Raw genomic sequence first — 18151 nt, forward strand, 5'->3', positions numbered from 1 at the left:
GTTTATATTTATAATTTGTTACTGTTTTACAAATCGGACAATAATTTCACGGGGGGGGGGGGACAAACCCCAACCCTCCCTGGATACGGCCTTGTCTATGAGACATAAATACATGTGCTGCCCCGTAACTGTGAAACATTATTAGTATTACTTCAGCCCTACAAGTGCTTTGGGACCAGTCGTCTAGTTTGTTGAAGTTCACATTTTCTATATATATAAAAATGGGACCCTAGGGTATCTGGAAGAACTCAGCTAAAAACCCTGTAATCAATTAACAAATAGAAATACACTTATGCTAAAAATCTGTAAGATAAGCATATTAAGTTTAAAAATACCGTTTAAGAGAGAAGTTAATGCAATGCCTTGAAAAATTTTGAAAAAGGTTTAGGGCTTTGTTTAAGTTCATTAAATACGACTTCCAGATAAAGTAAGACACCATAATCACAAGCTTTTGATAAATAAGATAATATAATAAACGGTTGATACACATAAAGGGTTCCTGAGGGGCCAATAAGGTTGATAAAGTTTTCTACAAAGTGTATGTCACAAAGTTAGTGCTGTTCCTGTAAGAATTTCAGCGTTTGGACTTAACAGTCGTTTAAGAAATAATAGAGAAATAGGGACCAATTAGATTACAAATAAGCAAGGAGTCTTAGATAAAAAAAGAAAAAGAAACAGGATTGATTTTTTCTTTCAGGAGTACGAAAAGGAAACAATAACGGGTTTGATTCTATCCATCACGTGAAATATCCCCAACCTATTATAAGAAAATGAAAAAGAAGAGGAAACGCAGAAAGGAGGACTAAATACCGCTGCATAAAAAGAAAGAAAAAAATAATAATTTAAAATATACATTAGAAAATGATTTTGTATTTTTTCAATATTATAGTCTATTTTTGATATAAAAAACAGTCGTTTTTTTAGCAAATAGTTTAAAGTATTTGGAAATTGAGACATGAATTAGCTCATTTAAAGAATTTAATGTGTCATAGGGAATCACATGAAAAACTGACGAATCGCAAGTTTTTTTCATGCTTGTAAATCTGCCTCGAAAGAAAACTTTTATTAAAATCCAACACTAACTTATTTCTCAAGTCTTTCGCTATTAGTTAAACTTATAAAGATATGCAAAGCTGTTCATGAAGTTAATAAACCAGTTTCTATTGTAAATACTAATGGGTGAAATTGGGTTTTCTATTTTACTTCCTTCCAGCTATTTCAGCTTCACGATTTCAGATGAAATAATGACGCTCGGCGAAGCATTTTGTTCCTATAGATACTGTATATGCAATCCGTACCAAACAAATAGCTAATCACGTCATTATGTTTAAGCTTCATTTAACTGCGTTTATTCATTTCAGGCTTCATAAGATCTTGGCTTGTGGCAGTACTTAATCAGATCAGTACTTGTGGCAGTACTTGGCTAGTGGCATTACAAAGCGTTGCCTTTAGTAAAGGCCATACGGCTCCAATTTTTGATTATTTATTCATTTTTATTTTTTCCCAAAGGCACTTCATATGGAAGGGGTCGTCAAAGAAACTTTGGAGGGGGCTCATTCGATTAGAAATAGGTAGTTCTAGTGCCCTTTTTAAAAGTCAAAAGTGGTCGGGGGCAACTAGCCCCCCCCCCCGCCCTTTTTTCCCAAATACATCCGGTAAAGATTTTGAGATAGCCATTTTGTTAAAAATAGTTCAAAGATCATATAACAAAAACTTTGGTGTCGAAACAACCCTCCAGGGTCTGGAGGCAGACATTGTAAGTTATTTCCTGGGGGCAAATATGCTTCTTATGGGAGGGATGCTCGTATAAACTTCAGAAATGGCTCATTTGATTGGGAATTCAAAGTTCTAGTTTACTTTTTAAGAGTCAAAAGAGATGGGAGGGTAACTAGTCTCCCACCTCCACGCCTTTTCCCCCTCAAACCCATCCGATAAAAACTTTGGGATAGCCATTTTTTTAAAATAGTTCAAAGATCATATAACGAAAACTCCGGGGTCAACACACCCTCCCCCCCGGGAGCCGGGGACAGGTGTTGTAAGTTTCGCCCTGGAGGCATATATGGTTTTTAGTGAAGGGGTGCTTGTATAAACTTCAAAGATGCCTCATTTGATTGGAAACTGAAAGTTCTAGTTCAGTTTTGAGAGTCAAAAGAGATTGGAGGGTAACTAGCACCGCGCCTTTTTTCCCCTAGCCCATTTGATAAAAATTTTGAGATAGCCATTTCGTTAAAAATAGTTCAACGGTCAGATAAGAAAAACTACGGTGTCGATACAACCCCACAGGGACCGGGGGCAGGCGTTATTACCTTCCCTTCCTTCTTTCCTTGCCTTCTTATCCCCCAGTGCATCCAATCAGATTTTTTTATACCCATTTTGTTCAAAATAGACCAAAGATATTATAACAAAACTCCAGGGATAAAAAAGACCCTCACCAGAATCCGGGGGCAAGCAATGTAAAATGTGCCCTGGGGCATATAAGGTTCTTATAGAATGGATGGTCGTAAAGTCGTATAACTTCGGAGGGGGCTTATTCGATTGTAAATCGGAATTTTTAGTGCCCTTTTCAAGAGTCAAAAGCAATCGGAGGGCAACTATCCCCCCCCCCCAAGGTCCTTTTCTTCCAAATGCATCCAATTGCTTTTCCCCCAAATGCATCCCAGAATTCTGAGATAGTTATTTCGTTCAAAATAGTTTAAACATCAAATAACAAAAAATCCGGGGTCGGCACATCCCCTCAAAGCCCGGAGGCAAGTGTTGTAAGTTATGCCCCGAGGGATTATAAGGTTTTATGTAAGGGGTGGTCTTATAAACTTATGAGATGACTCGCTTGATTTGAAATTGAAAGTTCTAGTTACCTTTTAAGAGTTATCAAAAGTGGTAGGAGGGTATCTACCCACCCCTTTTCCGCCAAATACATCTGATAAAATTTTTGAGATAGCCATTTTGTTTAGAATAGTTAAAATTTCAAATTACTATAAATTAGGGGTTGAGAAATGCCCCATGGCACCAGGACAAAAATTGTTACTAATGTAAGTTGTAAAAACTGATGTAATGTAAGTTACATTACTATTGTAATGTAAGTTGCAAGTTCTTAAGAATCAAAAGTGATCAAAAAGTAACAAGCTCTCCCCCTTTGTGTCTTTTCCCGCCAACTGCATCTTATCAAAATATTGAAATAGCTATTTTGTTCAAAATAGTCCAATATTCTGACTACTATAACTTAGGGGGTCGAGAAATCTTCCCTAAGCCCCGGGGCAAGGTTTGTAACTTATGTAAGTTGCCCATCATTAGAATATAAGGCTCTGTGGAAGGGCTGGTCGTTTTAACTTTGGAGGGGGCTCTTTCGATTGGAAATTAAAATTCTAGTTCTTCTTTAAGAGTCAAAAGTGATCAGTGGTCAACTAGCCCACGCATTACTTTCCCAAAGGGCACCCGGTCAAAATTTGGAGATAGCCATTTTGTTCAAAATAGTTCAAAGGGAATATAACTATGCTTCTGGTGTTGACACCCCTAGTGCCCAGGGAAATGGCTCTGAGTTATGGAAATTAATTATCGTTATTTTAGTATTTTGTTTACTTTGATACTTGGATTTAGTGATTTAAGTGGTAACTTCGATTTATGGTGCAAGGGCTGTAAGTGTGCCAGTTACTTATTGTCACTTTGATACTTTGTTTACTTTGATGTCTGTTAACTTTGATCCTTTCTTTATTTTGATACTTTGATACTCTGTTATTGTTACTTTAATTCTAGTTTTGATACTTTAATGAAATTTTGATGTTGAAAAAAATCTTATTTTGAAATAAGGAGTTCTTTGAAAACTTGACAATTTTTGCAATAAAAAAACGAACAAAAATTAATTAAAAAATCTTTCCAAAAGGTTTTTCCCCAATTCTTTCCAAAAGAATTGGGGTTAGATACTTCTAATGAATGGTGTCTTCACTACAAACAAGAGTATGGCTACTGCCCGTTTCCTAAGCGATAAAAGTATAATTCTCTTACTTAAATTAAATAAAAAAAAACAAGTTTTTTAAACTGAAAGTAAGGAGCGACATTAAAACTTAAAACGAACAGAAATTATTCCGTATATGAAAGGGGCTGTCCCTTCTCAACGCCTCCCTCTTTTACGCTAAAGTTTTTTATTGTTTTAAAAAAATAAAGTTGTGAGACAGAGTCAAACTTTAGCGTAAAGAGCGAGGCGTTGAGGAGAGGGACAGCCCTTTTCATATACGGAATAATTTCTGTTCGTTTTAAGTTTTAATGTCGCTCCTTACTTTCAATTTAAAAAACTTGTTTTTTTTATTTAATTTCTGATCTTTTTTTAGTTAGTGCAGCTTTTATTTGCATAAAAATTTTACTTTTCTTTTGCTAAATGGATGTCTTTACAAATTAACTTACGTAACTAACTTCTATATTCGTATATTTTTCTTCTGGCAAAAAATACAAAGTTGCAGATTTTTGCAGATATGAGCTTGAAACCTATGTAATAGGGTTTTCTGATACGCTGAATCTGACGGTGTGATTTTCATTAAAATTCTTTCACTTGTAGGGGATGTTTCCCTCTTTAAAAAAATCGAGTAAATTTTCTCAGGCTCGTAGCCTTTGATGAGTAATACTAAACTTAATAAAATTTATATATTTAGAATCAGCATTATAAACACATTCTTTCGATACATTTATTGACATCAAAATTCCGTTTTTAAAAGTTTCGATTACTATTGAGCCGTATCGCTTGTTTTTTTTATTGTTTTTTTTTTATTACGTATATGTTATTACGTATATGAGGAGGTTCTCCCCTTAGTCAATACCACGCTCTTTACGTTAAAAGTTAAAAAAAAATTTGATTCACAAACCCCTGAATCACAAAGGCCGTTTAATTAGAATAGATAGCTCTTTTGAAAAGCACTAAAAAAAAAACTGTAGCGTAAAGAGCGAGGTATTGACTTGGAGGAGAACCCCTCACATACGTTATAATTTCTGTTCGTTTTAAGTTCTAATATTCCTTCTTACATTTCAGTTGAAAAAACTTGTTTTTTTTAATTTAATTTCTGATCGTTTTTTAAATTATTCTTGGAAATCCGGCGCCCCTTTCATAGAAATGTCCCTTACCCCAAAGAGACATCCTCCACGGAAATATTCTCCAGAGTAACCCCTCCTCTAGCCCCCCCCCTCCAGAAAAAATCCTTCCTGAAAATGATTGTATACTTCCCAATAACCAATAAATAATGCTGGCAAGTCCGGAGCCCCCTTCACGGCAATTTCCCTTCCCCCATGAAAACCTCCTTCATTAACAGATCCTCCAACATAACCACCGACCCACCCTTCCCTCCCACTACCGAGAAAAAAAACCTCCTGAAAACTTCTGTATGCTTCCCAATAACCAATACTATATGTTAACATTGGGTAAAGCTCATAACTTTTAGCCCTCCCTCTGGGAAATTCAGGGATTAAGTCATCCTAAAAGACATATTTATCATATTTTCGACCATGCTGAACAAAATGTATTATCTCAAAATTTTGATCGGGTGACTTTGGGAAAAAATAAGCGTGGAGGGGGCTAGTTGCCCTCCATTTTTTTGGTCACTTAAAAGGAAACTGGACATTTTAATTTCGATTCAAATTAGCCCTTCCACGTTTTTATTGGACCAAGGGGGCGATACGATCACCCCTGGGGAAAAAAAAAAAAAAAAAAAAAATAAACACGCATCCGTGATCTTTCTTCTGGAAAAAAATGTAAAATTCCACATTTTTGTAGATAGGAGCTTGAAGCCTCTACAGTAGGGTTCTGTGATACGCTGAATATGATGGTGTGATTTTCATTAGGGTTCTATAACTTTTAGGGGCTCTTTCCCCCTTTTTTTGAAAATCAACCAAATTTTCTCAGGCGCGTAACTTTTGATTGGTAGCACTAAACTTGATGAAAGTTATATATTTGAAATCAGCATTGAAATCTGATTCTTTTGATATATCTATTGGTATCAAAAACCCGTTTTCTAGAGTTTCGGTTACCATTGAGCCGGGTTGCTCCTTACTTACAGTTCCCTTACTTAAGCGGCAACAAAGTTCTGCAAAGTTAGTTTACCTTTTATTATTATTATAATAATTGAGAGAACAGAATTCAAACACGAGTGAGAATTGGATTGAGGATTGGTTATAAGACCTTGGTCGTCTTCGGGGAGTAGGGGTTATGTGCTTCTAATGAATGGTGTCTTCACTACAAAGAAGAGTATGGCTACTGCCCGTTTCCCAAACGATGAAAGTATCATTCTCTTACTTAAATAACCAATTATCAAACAGTTCGTGGTAACGAACTGTAAGTAAGGAGCGACCCGGCTCAATGGTAACCGAAACTCTAAAAAACGGAATTTTGATACCAATAGATAACATCAAAAGAATCAGATTTTAATTATGGTTTCAAATATATAAGTTTCATCAAGTTTAATCTTACATATCAAAAGTTAAGTGCCTGAGAAAATTTGGCTGATTTTCAAAAAAGGGGGAAAGACCCCTAAAAAGTTAGAGAACCCTAATGGAAATCACACCGTCATATTCAGCGTATCAGAGAACCCTACTGTAGAGGTTTCACGCTCCTATATACAAAAATGTAGAATTTTCCATTTTTTGCCAGAAGAATGATCACGGATGCGTGTTTATTTATTTATTATTTTTTTTTCTTTTCCCCAGGGGTGATCGTATCGACCCAGTGGTCCTAGAATATCGTGGGAGGGCTCATTGGAACGGAAATTAACATTTCTAGTGCCCTTTTTGAGTGACCAAAAAAATGGAGGGCAACTAGGCCCCCTCCCACGCTCATTTTTTTCCAAAAGTTACCCGATCAAAATTTTGAGATAGCCATTTTGTTCAGCATGGTCGAAAATATTATAAATATGTCTTTTAGGATGAATTAATCCCTCGAAGCCCCCAGGGGGAGGGCTGAAAGTTATGAACTTTATCCAATGTTAACATATAGCCTAGTATTGGTTATTGGGACCCGGCTCAATGGTAACCGAAACTCTAGAAAACGGTACTTTGATACAAATAGATGCATCAAAAGAATCGAATTTTAATGCTGATTTCAGATATATAAATTTCATCAAGTTTAATCCTACCCATCAAAAGTTAAGCGCCTGATAAAATTTGGCTGATTTCCAAAAAAAGGGAGAAAGACCCCCTAAAAGCTATAGAACCTTAATGAAAATCACACCATCATATTCCGCGTATCAGAAAACCCTACTGTAGAGGTTTCAAGCTCCTATCTACAAAAATGTGGAATTTTGCATTTTTTTGCCAGAAGAAAGATCACGGGTGCGTGTTAATTTATGTGTTTTTCCAGGGGTGATCGTATCGACCCAGTGGTCTTAGAATATCGTGGGAGGGCTCATTAGAATGGATATTAAAAGTTCTAGTGCCCTTTTTAAGTGACCAAAAAAATGGAGGGCAACGAGGACCCATCCCACGCTCCTGTTTTTCCCAAAGTCACCTGATAAAAATTTTGAGATATCCATTTTGTTCAGCATGGTCGAAAATATTATAAGTATGTCTTTTAGGATGACTTAATCCCCCGATGTTCCCGGGAGGAGGGCTGAAAGTTATGAACTTTACCCAATGTTAACATATATTATTGGTTATTGGAAGCATACAGTACAGACGTTTTCAGGAGATATTTTTCCTGGTAGTGGGGGGGGGGGTCGAAGGTTATGTGGGATGATCTCTCCATGAAGGAAGTTTTATTGGGGGAAGGGACATTGCTGTGAAGGGGACGCCAGACTTCCCAGCATTATTTAAAAAAAGATCAGAAATTAAATATAAGAAACAAGTTTTTCAACTGCAACAGCAGCAACATCAAAACTTTAAACGAACAAAAAATATTACATATATGATTGTGTTCACCCCTAGTCAATACCTCACTCTTTAAGCCAGAGATTTTTTAGTGCTTTCATAAGAGCTATTTATTCTAATTAACGGCCTTTGTGATTAAGCGGTCATTTTTAAAGAATTGGAACAAAATTCGAACTTTCGCTTAAAGAGCAAGGTATTGACTAGAGGGCGAACCCCCTAATATACGTATTAAAAATATATGAATATAGAAGTTCGTTACGTAAGTTAATTCGTAAGTTACGTATATTTATTACTAATAAAAGCGTTCGTAAATAAAATGAAACAAGTTTCGAGAAAGCCATTTAACCAAATAAAAGTAAATTAATATGAAAATTTTGATTTAATTATTTATGTACTGTGAGCCAAGATCAAAACCTGCCTTTATTCAAAAACGTTTAAAAATTAAATAAAAAAACAAGTTTTTTTTAACTGAAAGTAAGGAGCGACATTAAAACTTAAAACGAACAGAAATTATTCCGTATATGAAAGGGGCTGTCCCCTCCTCAACACCTTGCTCTTTACGCTAAAGTTTTACTTTCTCACAACTCCATTTTTTTAAACAATAAAAAACTTTAGCGTAAAGACCAAGGCGTTGAGGAGGGGACAGCCCCTTTCATATACGGAATAATTTCTGTTCGTTTTAAGTTTTAATGTCGCTCCTTACTTTCAGTTAAAAAAACTTGTTTTGTTATTTAATCTTATTTAGAAGTATCATTCCCTTACTTAAGCGGCAACAAAGTTCCGCAAAATTAGTTTACCTTTTATTATTATAATAATTGGGAGAACTGAATTCAAACACCAGTGAGAATTGGATTGAGGATTGGTTATAAGACCGTGGTCGTCTTCTGGGAATAGGGGTATGTGCTTTTAAGGAATGGTGTCTTCACTACAAACAAGAGTATGGCTACTGCCCGTCTCCCTAACGCACAGTTTATATAATTAGCAGTATGATCTTTCCCTATCTCACCCATTATAAAAACCCGGACCGAGGTGCGAGGTGCTCCAGAGAACCTATAAACATAAGCGGCATTAGATCTTTTCACGGGTAGACAAAGAATAATCACCTACGGAACAAGTACTGACAAAACCACTTGACCGGCTCAACCAATAAGTGGACAATAAGTGCACAAATAAGTGGGAGGAGCTTTTTGTTTTCACCGAGAATGAAGAGCCAGAAATCATCTGCGGTAAACTTACTGGATAATTATATAAACTGTGCTCTAACGGTAAAAGTATCATTCTCTTACTTAAATAACCAATTATCTTACTTAGAAGTATCATTCCCTTACTTAAGCGGCAACAAAGTTCCGCAAAATTAGTTTACCTTTTATTATTATAATAATTGGGAGAACAGAATTCAAACACGAGTGAGAATTGGATTGAGGATTGGTTATAAGATCATGGTCGTCTTCGGGGAATAGGGGTTATGTGCTTTCAATGAATGGTGTCTTCACTACAAACAAGAGTATGGCTACTGCCCGTTTCCCAAACCGTGAAAGTATCATTCTCTTACTTAAATAACCAATTATCTTTCTTAGAAGTATCATTCCCTTACTTAAGCGGCAACAAAGTTCTGCAAAATTAGTTCACCTTTTTTATTATAATAATTGGAAGAACAGAATTCAAACCCGAGTGATAATTGGATTAAGGATTGGTTGCTAGACCGCGGTCGTTTTCAGGGACAAGGGGCTATGTACTTCCACCGAATGGACTTCACTACAAACAAGAGTACAGTTATTACCCGTTTCTCTAACGGTAAAAGTATAAGGGTTCTACCCCCCTCCCCGAGTGAATACCCCCTAGAAAATACCCCACACGAAAAATATCCCCTCCCCGGAAAATACCCCCGCAGAAAATACCCCCGCTGAAAATACCCCCCAGAAAATACCCACCTCCGGAAAATACCCCCCCCCCACGGAAGCTACCCCCCCCCCCGCGGAAAATACCCCGCGGAAAATACCCCGGAAAATACCCCCCGGAAAATACCCCCACGGAAAATATCCCCCTAAAAATATCCCCCCTAAAAATACCCCCCTCCCCGAAAATACCCCCTCCCCGAAAATACCCCCTCCCGGAAAATACCCCCTTCCCCGCGGAAAATACCCCCGGAAAAAACCGTAAAATACTCCCCTTCCCGGCCGCGGAAAATACCCCCCCCCCCAAAAAAAAATACCCCCCGTGGGAAATAAGGCTTTCCAAATTTGTGAATTTTATTTGAGTTTTATTTTTTTAATTTCCGTAGGGGGATGGAATTTTGGTACTTGTGTATTATGCGCCACTCACTCAAGTTTACGCTGTGTAAAATTCGAGAACACACCGGTTTTTTTGCTAGTTTCTTCGTTACTTTAGAAATAAATTTGCGCTATAGATTAGCATATTAGGGGGGGGGGGGGTAAGCATAATGGGTATAAATGCAAAATGTCTTTGGTACAATTATTGTGCATATTAGATAAATAGATAAAAAAGTGTATTTTAGAGCCAAATTTACGGCCATAAACCCAATAAAATAACATAAATGAATATAGTTAATGGAGAGGGGGCTGTTTAAGGCCCCCGAAAATGCAGTCCACCTCGAAAAATACACCGCCCCCTCCTTCAGAAAGTACCCCCGCGGAAAATACCCCTCCTCGGGAAATACCCCTTCCTTGGAAAATACCCTCCCTCCCCCTGGTGAATATAAGGTTTCTAAATTTGAAACTTTTATTTGAGTTTTTTATAGTTTCGTTGAAAAGTGCTAAGGAACGTGAAAAAGAGGAATTTACACACCAGAAGTGTCTTAAAAACTAAAAAAAAAAAAACAAATCCATTTGTGTTGAAAAGGCTTCCATATGATTTTCTGCAATTTTTGGCAGTAGTGGGTGCCATATTAAAAAAAAAATGAAGAAGAAAAACAATTTAGGCAAAGAATTATCAATATTAAGCTAAAACATATGGGACCAAAAAGTTTAAGAAGGTTTGGCTATCCTTCGAAAAGATAGTTGGCTTTGGGAACCAACACATTCTAAATTGTTTTAAGTTTTTACGGACAAAAGCGCTGTCAAATTCTATGAGTTTGTTTTTCTTATCTTCCAAGCGTAAAACTACCACAAATCACCATTAACAAATCAATGAAACCCAAAACTAAAAGGAATTATAATAGATAACCTTAGTCAAACTCAAAACGAGCAAAAATTAAAAAGAGTGTGGCTTACAACACCCATGTATTCGGCAGAACATAAAATAATTAGCAATTTACTTAAAAAAAAAACAAAAACAATTTTGGCAGTTTGACATGCTTATTGTGATACTTATTCCTTATATTCTTAATAATTCTTTATTTGTTAAAGTCAAAAAAGTGAAAACATTTGAAATGTATTTTGTTTTCAGTAAAGTGCAAATTACTTTCTGGTCTTGAGGAGGTGCGGGGGTTGTCAGTCCTACTCATTCTAATTGTTGTTATTTTGAGTTTGAATATGTTATATTTTGAGTTTGAATGGGGGAGTTTGAAAAGGGCTCATTCGATTGGAAATTCAAAGGTCTAGTGCCCTTTTTAATAGTCGAAAGTGATTTGAGTGCATCTGGCCCCCCTCTCTCGCCCACCTTTTCCCCAAACACATCCAATCAAAATTCTTAGATAGCCATTTTGTTCAGTGTTGTGGATTTCCAGATAGAAATTATGTTTAGAGCAGGACACTCCCCCACAGCCCTCAGGGCAAGGGTTGTAAGTTATGCCGTGGGGGCATATAAGGTTTTTATAGAAAGCGTTGTCGTAGAAACTTCAAAAAAGGCTCATTCGGTTGGAAATTGAAATAGCTAGTGCCATTTTTAATAGTCGAAAGTGATTGGAAGACAACTAACACCCCTTCCACGCCCATTCCCCTCACCATTTCCCCTAACATATCCAATCAAAATTTTTAGATAGCCATTTTGTTCCACGCAGTTTAAAGTTCAGGAAAGTATATCTTTGAGAAGGACGCTACTCCTACCGTCTTCAGGGCAATGGTTATAAGTTATGCCCTGGGGGCATATAAGGTTTTTATTGAAAGCTTTGTCGTAGAAACTTGAAAAAGGACTCATTCGATTCGAAATTCAAAGGGCTAGTGTCTTTTTTAATAGTCGAAAATGATTGGAGGGCAAGTAACCCCCCTCTCACGCCCACTTTTCCCCCAAAACATCCAATCAAAATTTATAGATAGCCATTTTATTCAACATAGTTGAAAGTTTTGGAAATTACGTCCTTAAGGATGACAGCCCATCCCCCCCACAACCCTCAGCGCAAGGGTTGTAAGTTATGCCCTGTGAGCATTTAAGTTTTTTTTTAATAGAAAGCGATGTTGTAAAAACATCAAAAAGGGCTAATTTAATTGAAAATTGAAAGGGCTAGTGCCCTTTTAATAGTTAAAAGTGATTGAAGGGCAACCCTCATGCCCTCTCACGCCCACCGTTTCCACAAACACATCCAATCAAAATTTTAAGCTACCTATTTTGTTCAACGTAGTCGAAAGTCCTGGAAATTAGGTCTTCTAGGATGATAACCCCATCAGAGCCCTCAGTACAAGAAGAAGAAGGATTTATTGAAAAAAAAACATCAACAAAAAATTATTGCTGCCTCCCCTAAAAAGCAAAGCTTGTTCGTGGGGGAGGTAGAGAAAACTAAATCCTTAAAACAAAGAACACTTGGCCACCGACACCACTAATACCATCACACTAAACAATAAATACAAAATAATATCATATATTATACCTCCTCTGGGAACATCATATCAACAAAACCCCCACAATAAATAAATCAATCAATCAATCAAAACTCATATTCAGCAAAAAGCAGTTCCTTAATGATTTTTCTAAAAATATTGGGGTCACCAATAGTCATAATATCACTATTCAAACTATTCCATTTCCGCGTTCCAAGGGTTGTAAGTTATGCCCTGGGGGCATATAAGCTTTATATAGAAAGTTGTTGTAGAAATTTCAAAAGGGGCTCATTTGATTGGAAATTGAAATTGCCCTTTTTAATAGTCAAAAGTGAATGGAGAGTAATCGACCCACCTCTCACGCCCACCATTTCCCAAAAAACATACAATCAAAGTTTAGATATTGCCATTTTGTTCAACGTTGTTGAAAGTTCAGGAAATTATGTCTTTAAGGATGACAAGCCCCCCAGAGCGCCCAGGGTAAAGATTGTAAGTTATTCCCTGGGGGCATATAAAGTTTTTAATAATGGAGGTGTCGTTAAAACTTCAAAAGGGACTCATTCAATTGGAAACTGAGAGGGCTAGTGCCCTTTTTAATAGTTGAAAGTGATTGGATGGTAACTAAACCCCCTTTCACGCCCACCATTCCCCCAAACCCATCCAATCAAAGTTTTCAGATAGCCATTTTGTTCAACATAGTAGAAAGTTCTGGAAATTAGGTCTATCAGGATGAACCCCCCCCCCCCCCAGCCCTCAAGGCGAGGGTTGTAAGTTATCCCCTGGGGACATATAAGATTTTTATTGAAAGCGTTGTCGTAGAAACTTCAAAGTGGTTTATTTGATTTGAAATCGAAAGGGCTAGTGCCTTTTTTAATAGTTGAAAGTGATTGGAGAAAGACTAACGCCCCTCTCACGCCCACATTTTCCCAGACAAATCCAATCAAAATTTTGAGATAGCCATTTTGTTTAACGTAGTTGAAAGTTCTGGAAATTAGGTCTTAGATGATGACAACCACCCTGACAGCCCTTAGGGTAAGGGTTTTAATTTATTCCCTGGGGGTATATAAGGTGTTTATAGGAAGTGTTGTCGTAGAAACTCAAAAAGGGCTCATTCGATTGGATATCGAAAGGCCTAGTGCCCTTTTTAATAGTCGAAAGTGATTGGAAGGCTTGACATTTTTATAGTAAAGACCGATGAGGGTATAATCTATTATTTTGTTGTTGTTGTTTTTGTTTAGACCAGGGCACTTTGTATCAAAGAAGTTGTCGTAAAAACTTCGGAAAGAGCTCATTCAATTGACAATAGAAAGGGTTAATGCCCTTTTTAATAGTCAAAAGTGATTGCAGGGAAACTAAACCCCCTCCCACGCCCACCCTCCCATTTGACTTTATGTTTAAAAACTAAATGTTGGCATAAGATTAAATCAGAATGCACTGTGTTAATGCTAATTCCCAATAAGGCATCACAGCAGTATCCCAAGAACGACTGAGGGTATTATGTTCAAACTTTTGGGGCTGCTTCTGCTCTTAAAATTTAACCAAATCAAAATAGCGTAAGTGTATCCAAGCTACCCAAGAAAGTAAACAGATTTTTTTGCGAATGGTATCAAGTTTTTCATTTCCGGTCAACTAGAAGAGGTATGAAACTAAATTAAACACTATTATTTGTGTCCAGATTTTTAAGAGGGTGTATGTTGTTAAAAATTGCTGAAAATTTTTCTCCAACATACAAATAGCAGGCCAAACTATAAATGCTTAAAAAAACGAAAGGACTTATAGTATTATTTTCTTTTTCTCTGAAAAGACTATGTGAATATAAAACGAACAGAAATTAAATAAAAAACTTTTTCCACAAAATAAGTTTTTCAAAGAAAAATAAAGAACTACATTAAACAAAAAATTTTAAGGACTCAAAGCTCGTTTTGAGTTTGACTCGGTTATTTATTGTAAATTCTGTTCGTTTTGGGTTTCAATTATTTATCGATGCTGATTTGTGGTAGTTTCACGCTTGGTAGATTATTTGATTTTTTTCTCATTTTTTGTTTAATGGAGTTCTTTACTTTTCTTAGAGTTTTTGTTTGTAATTAATTAAAGAATAAATGAAACCCAAAACGAATAGAACTTAAATAAACAATCATAGCAAAGAAACAAACAATAGTTACTAATATAAATGAGTAAATAATTCTTAAAATGATTGAAACTTAATTTGAATATTCAAATCCAGCTTGTAACGAACAAAATTCTCTACAAAGAAGAGTTTGGGTTTTGTCTCCTTCTTTCACTGTTAAAGTCTAAAACATACTGCGTCATTGGCGCTTTACTGAAAACGGATTATATTACAAATATTTTTTTTTGTGCTTATTACAACATTGAAAATAAACATAGAAACTACTGTAAAAATAAAATTTGAACTGACGAGCTTTCAGCAGTTAATATCATTATATATCAAACATTTGATATATAATATCAGACATTATATCCTGATATTATATATTAGGACAAATATAGCTTCACTACAGACAGGAGTTTGGATACTGCCCCCTTCCCTAACTGTGGAAGTTTAAAGCCTACTACTTCATTGGTCCTTCACTGAAAACGAATTAAATATTTGAAAACGAATTATTCAAATTATAAAATTCAAATAAAAATTCAAATTATATGTTTGAAAACGAATTATATTTGAAAACGAATATATATTTGAAAACGAATTAATGAAAACGAATTAAATATTTTCTTTTCTAGTTATTGCAGCAAAGAAAATGAAAAATGAAATGAAATGAAAGAAAGCGAAAAAAAAAACTTGAACTGATGATCTTTCAACAATTAATAGCATTATATATCAAACATTCAGTTTGACTTTATTCGTACTTTTCAAGACTGTTCAAGACACATAGTTTTCAGTAAAGCACCAACGATGCAGTAGGCTTTAGACTTTTACAGTAAAAGAAGGAGGCAAAACCCAAACTCTTCTTTGTAGAGATTGTTGTTCGTTTCAAGCTGGATTTGCATGTCCAATTTAAGTTTCATTCGTTTTAAGATTTATTTGCTCATTTATATTAGTAACTTTTGTTTGTTTGTTTGTTATGATTGTTTATTTAACTTCTGTTCGTTCTGAGTTTCATTTATGCCTCATAAGCGAGATATTTTTATTCGTTTTAAGCTTGATTTGCATACTGAACTTAAGCTTTACTCGTGTTGAGATATTTCATTTATATTAGTACCTGTCATATTGTTTTTTTGCTATAATTCTTTATTTAATTTCTGTTCGTTTTGGGCTTCATTTATTTTTTAAGAGTAATTTCTGGCTGTTTTTAGTTTGAGTTATTGTAGGTTTTTTTTTCTTCTGATCTGAAGTTTAATATGGCCTTTACTTTTCTTTAGAAAACTTCGTTTTCGAAAAGTTTTTTTTTTAATTAATACCTAATAAAGAGCAAACCAAAGACCGTGATAGCATAAATAAATAAAAATGGAGGGTTTGTGCGGACTTTCTTGGAAAACGTAGAACGAGTTTAACCTTTTTCATAGTTTAATTAAGTAGACAAATGAGGAGTCTATTAACCCTGTTAACAACAATAGTAACTTATCAACAGCGTTAGAGTCTCGCATTTAAAATTGGGCTTAAGCGGATTTAGTTTTAACTTTCATCCTGTTAGGATAACACAATTGTTATTCTAAACAAGTTACGTTACGTTAAGTATAACCTTTCACACAAGTCTTTTACCGCTAGGCAAACGTTAATTTCTAAAACTTTATCAAGATCATCTTTTAAAATCATCAGGATCATCATAGGGAAACTATTCGAAATGCAAAACAGAATTAAAGATTTGAGCCCTGGTGATGATCTTACGGTTGTTGCAGGACGGCTTCTGATTGAAAGTCGGTGAGAAAGGCTATATAGGAAAATTTTTCTAATTTACTTTCGATATTTTTCAACTACGCATCCAAAAACATCATTTCGTTGCTACTATATTGGCTTTTACATAACGCAACATAAACTTTTGCACCGTAAAGTCCTAAGTAGAGCACTAGTTTATATAGCATTGCCTACGTCACTGATACAAGTTTTGCTTCATAAGGTTACATAAGGTGACGAAAAGTCTTAAGTTATATTGGTATGAAAGGTTCTGCTGCGTAGTGTGAAAGCACCATTAACCGTCCAAGTTATGCAAAAGAAGTATACTTACACCCAATGATCATCATACATGTTGTGAAAATTTTTTCGTTGTCTGTTTCTGCTGCAACATTCCCAAAGCCAACGCTAGTCATACATGTCATTGTGAAGTAAAGAGCTGTAACATACATTGTCTTTCTCGAAGGTCCGTTGATAAGCTCGCCCATGCCTGTTTGGTTGGACCATACAATGTTATATGGACTATGGGTTACATTACCAAGCTTCCAAAGCCATGAATACACTAATCCTGAAAAAAACATACACAAAATTTTTGATTATTTATAATAATTCGTCAGTAGAGAATGGATTCCACTAATGAAATGAAAAGAAAAGGTTGATGCACGACACGGTCAATAGTATAACTTCCAGGACCTGTACTTCAATTGCAAGGAAAGTGCTCGAACTATTTTTGCTTCGTTATTTTTTTCAAGGTCCTGAGTACATCCGATAGACTAGACTTATATTCGTTTAAGTGGATTCAATACCTTAAAACTACTTTTGTAGATCTCACCGTCAGCTGACTGTCCAAAAGTCCAAGGGCCCATTAGAGAATTTTTCTAGCATTACGGGGAACTACGAAAGCAATTTTGGCAAAAATTGATAGGGGATCTTAAACCTGTCAACAATTTGATAACCTAGTGACAGACTAGTTTAAAATACAAAACGTGTAACCGCTTACTATTTGTTAAGCAAAGCCCTGTCTATTCAATATACATAGAGCATACATAACATACATCCTGTATCGGCAATGTATTCAGTCAAGGAAGGAGCATAAAAAGGCTCCCAAATCTGTCAAACTACTGAAATGATTGCTTTATTTGAGCTGGTTTTCAATATTTTCTAAGTAGATACGCTAGAAGGTTTCAGGGGCTGCTCTTTCCTGAAGTTTAAAAGTAAAATTCTGCTCTTTTCAATTCGAAAAGTAAAATTTATATTTTCTAATGATGTAAGTTTTATTAAATCTGAATTTCTCTATCTTCGGGACAAAACGGTAGAAGTTAATTATTTTTTCTAAGATTTCCGGGATAGTAGGTGTCGGATGTGCTGCCGGATTTGTACAAGCTATGGCCACCCACCCGATCAGTTCTAAATAGCTTGGCCACACAAACTAAAAAAGCTTTTATTGACGAGATAGGGTTATCTTTCAAGGTTTCGAATCCTCTTAACTTAATTTCTGTTTTCGCTGTAAGCCATACATTTGAATTGAATGAAAAAAAGTGCAAAAAAGGAAAAAGAAAAAAAAAAGATAATGACTATTCATACCAGATTTGTTTTATAGTTAACAATATAGAATCACCAAACCAGAATTTCCAGTTTTCTCTTTGGATAAAATTAGGGACGACGAGGAAATTACACAAGCGACAGGGAATTTAAGTTGATATGTAATATTATTCATCAATATTAACTTAATATAGAAAGACATAGCTATAGA

The 18151-nt window shown here is 35.7% G+C and overlaps 1 protein-coding gene across 1 annotated transcript in view; it reads right to left on the bottom strand.

The window, feature by feature from the left end:
* Positions 1-18151, bottom strand: part of eag (potassium voltage-gated channel protein ether a go-go) — a 525138-nt gene that overhangs the window by 127594 nt on the left and 379393 nt on the right. Inside the window, exon 9 of the mRNA XM_089092021.1 lies at positions 16733-16966. Within this exon, the coding sequence (XP_088948147.1) occupies positions 16733-16966 (234 nt within the window). The remainder of the gene's footprint in view (positions 1-16732; positions 16967-18151) is intronic.

The sequence above is a fragment of the Artemia sp. Qi Xiang Cuo genome, chromosome 7 (genome assembly GCF_049724085.1).
Source record: "Artemia sp. Qi Xiang Cuo chromosome 7, ASM4972408v1, whole genome shotgun sequence".
NCBI lineage: Eukaryota > Metazoa > Arthropoda > Branchiopoda > Anostraca > Artemiidae > Artemia > Artemia sp. Qi Xiang Cuo.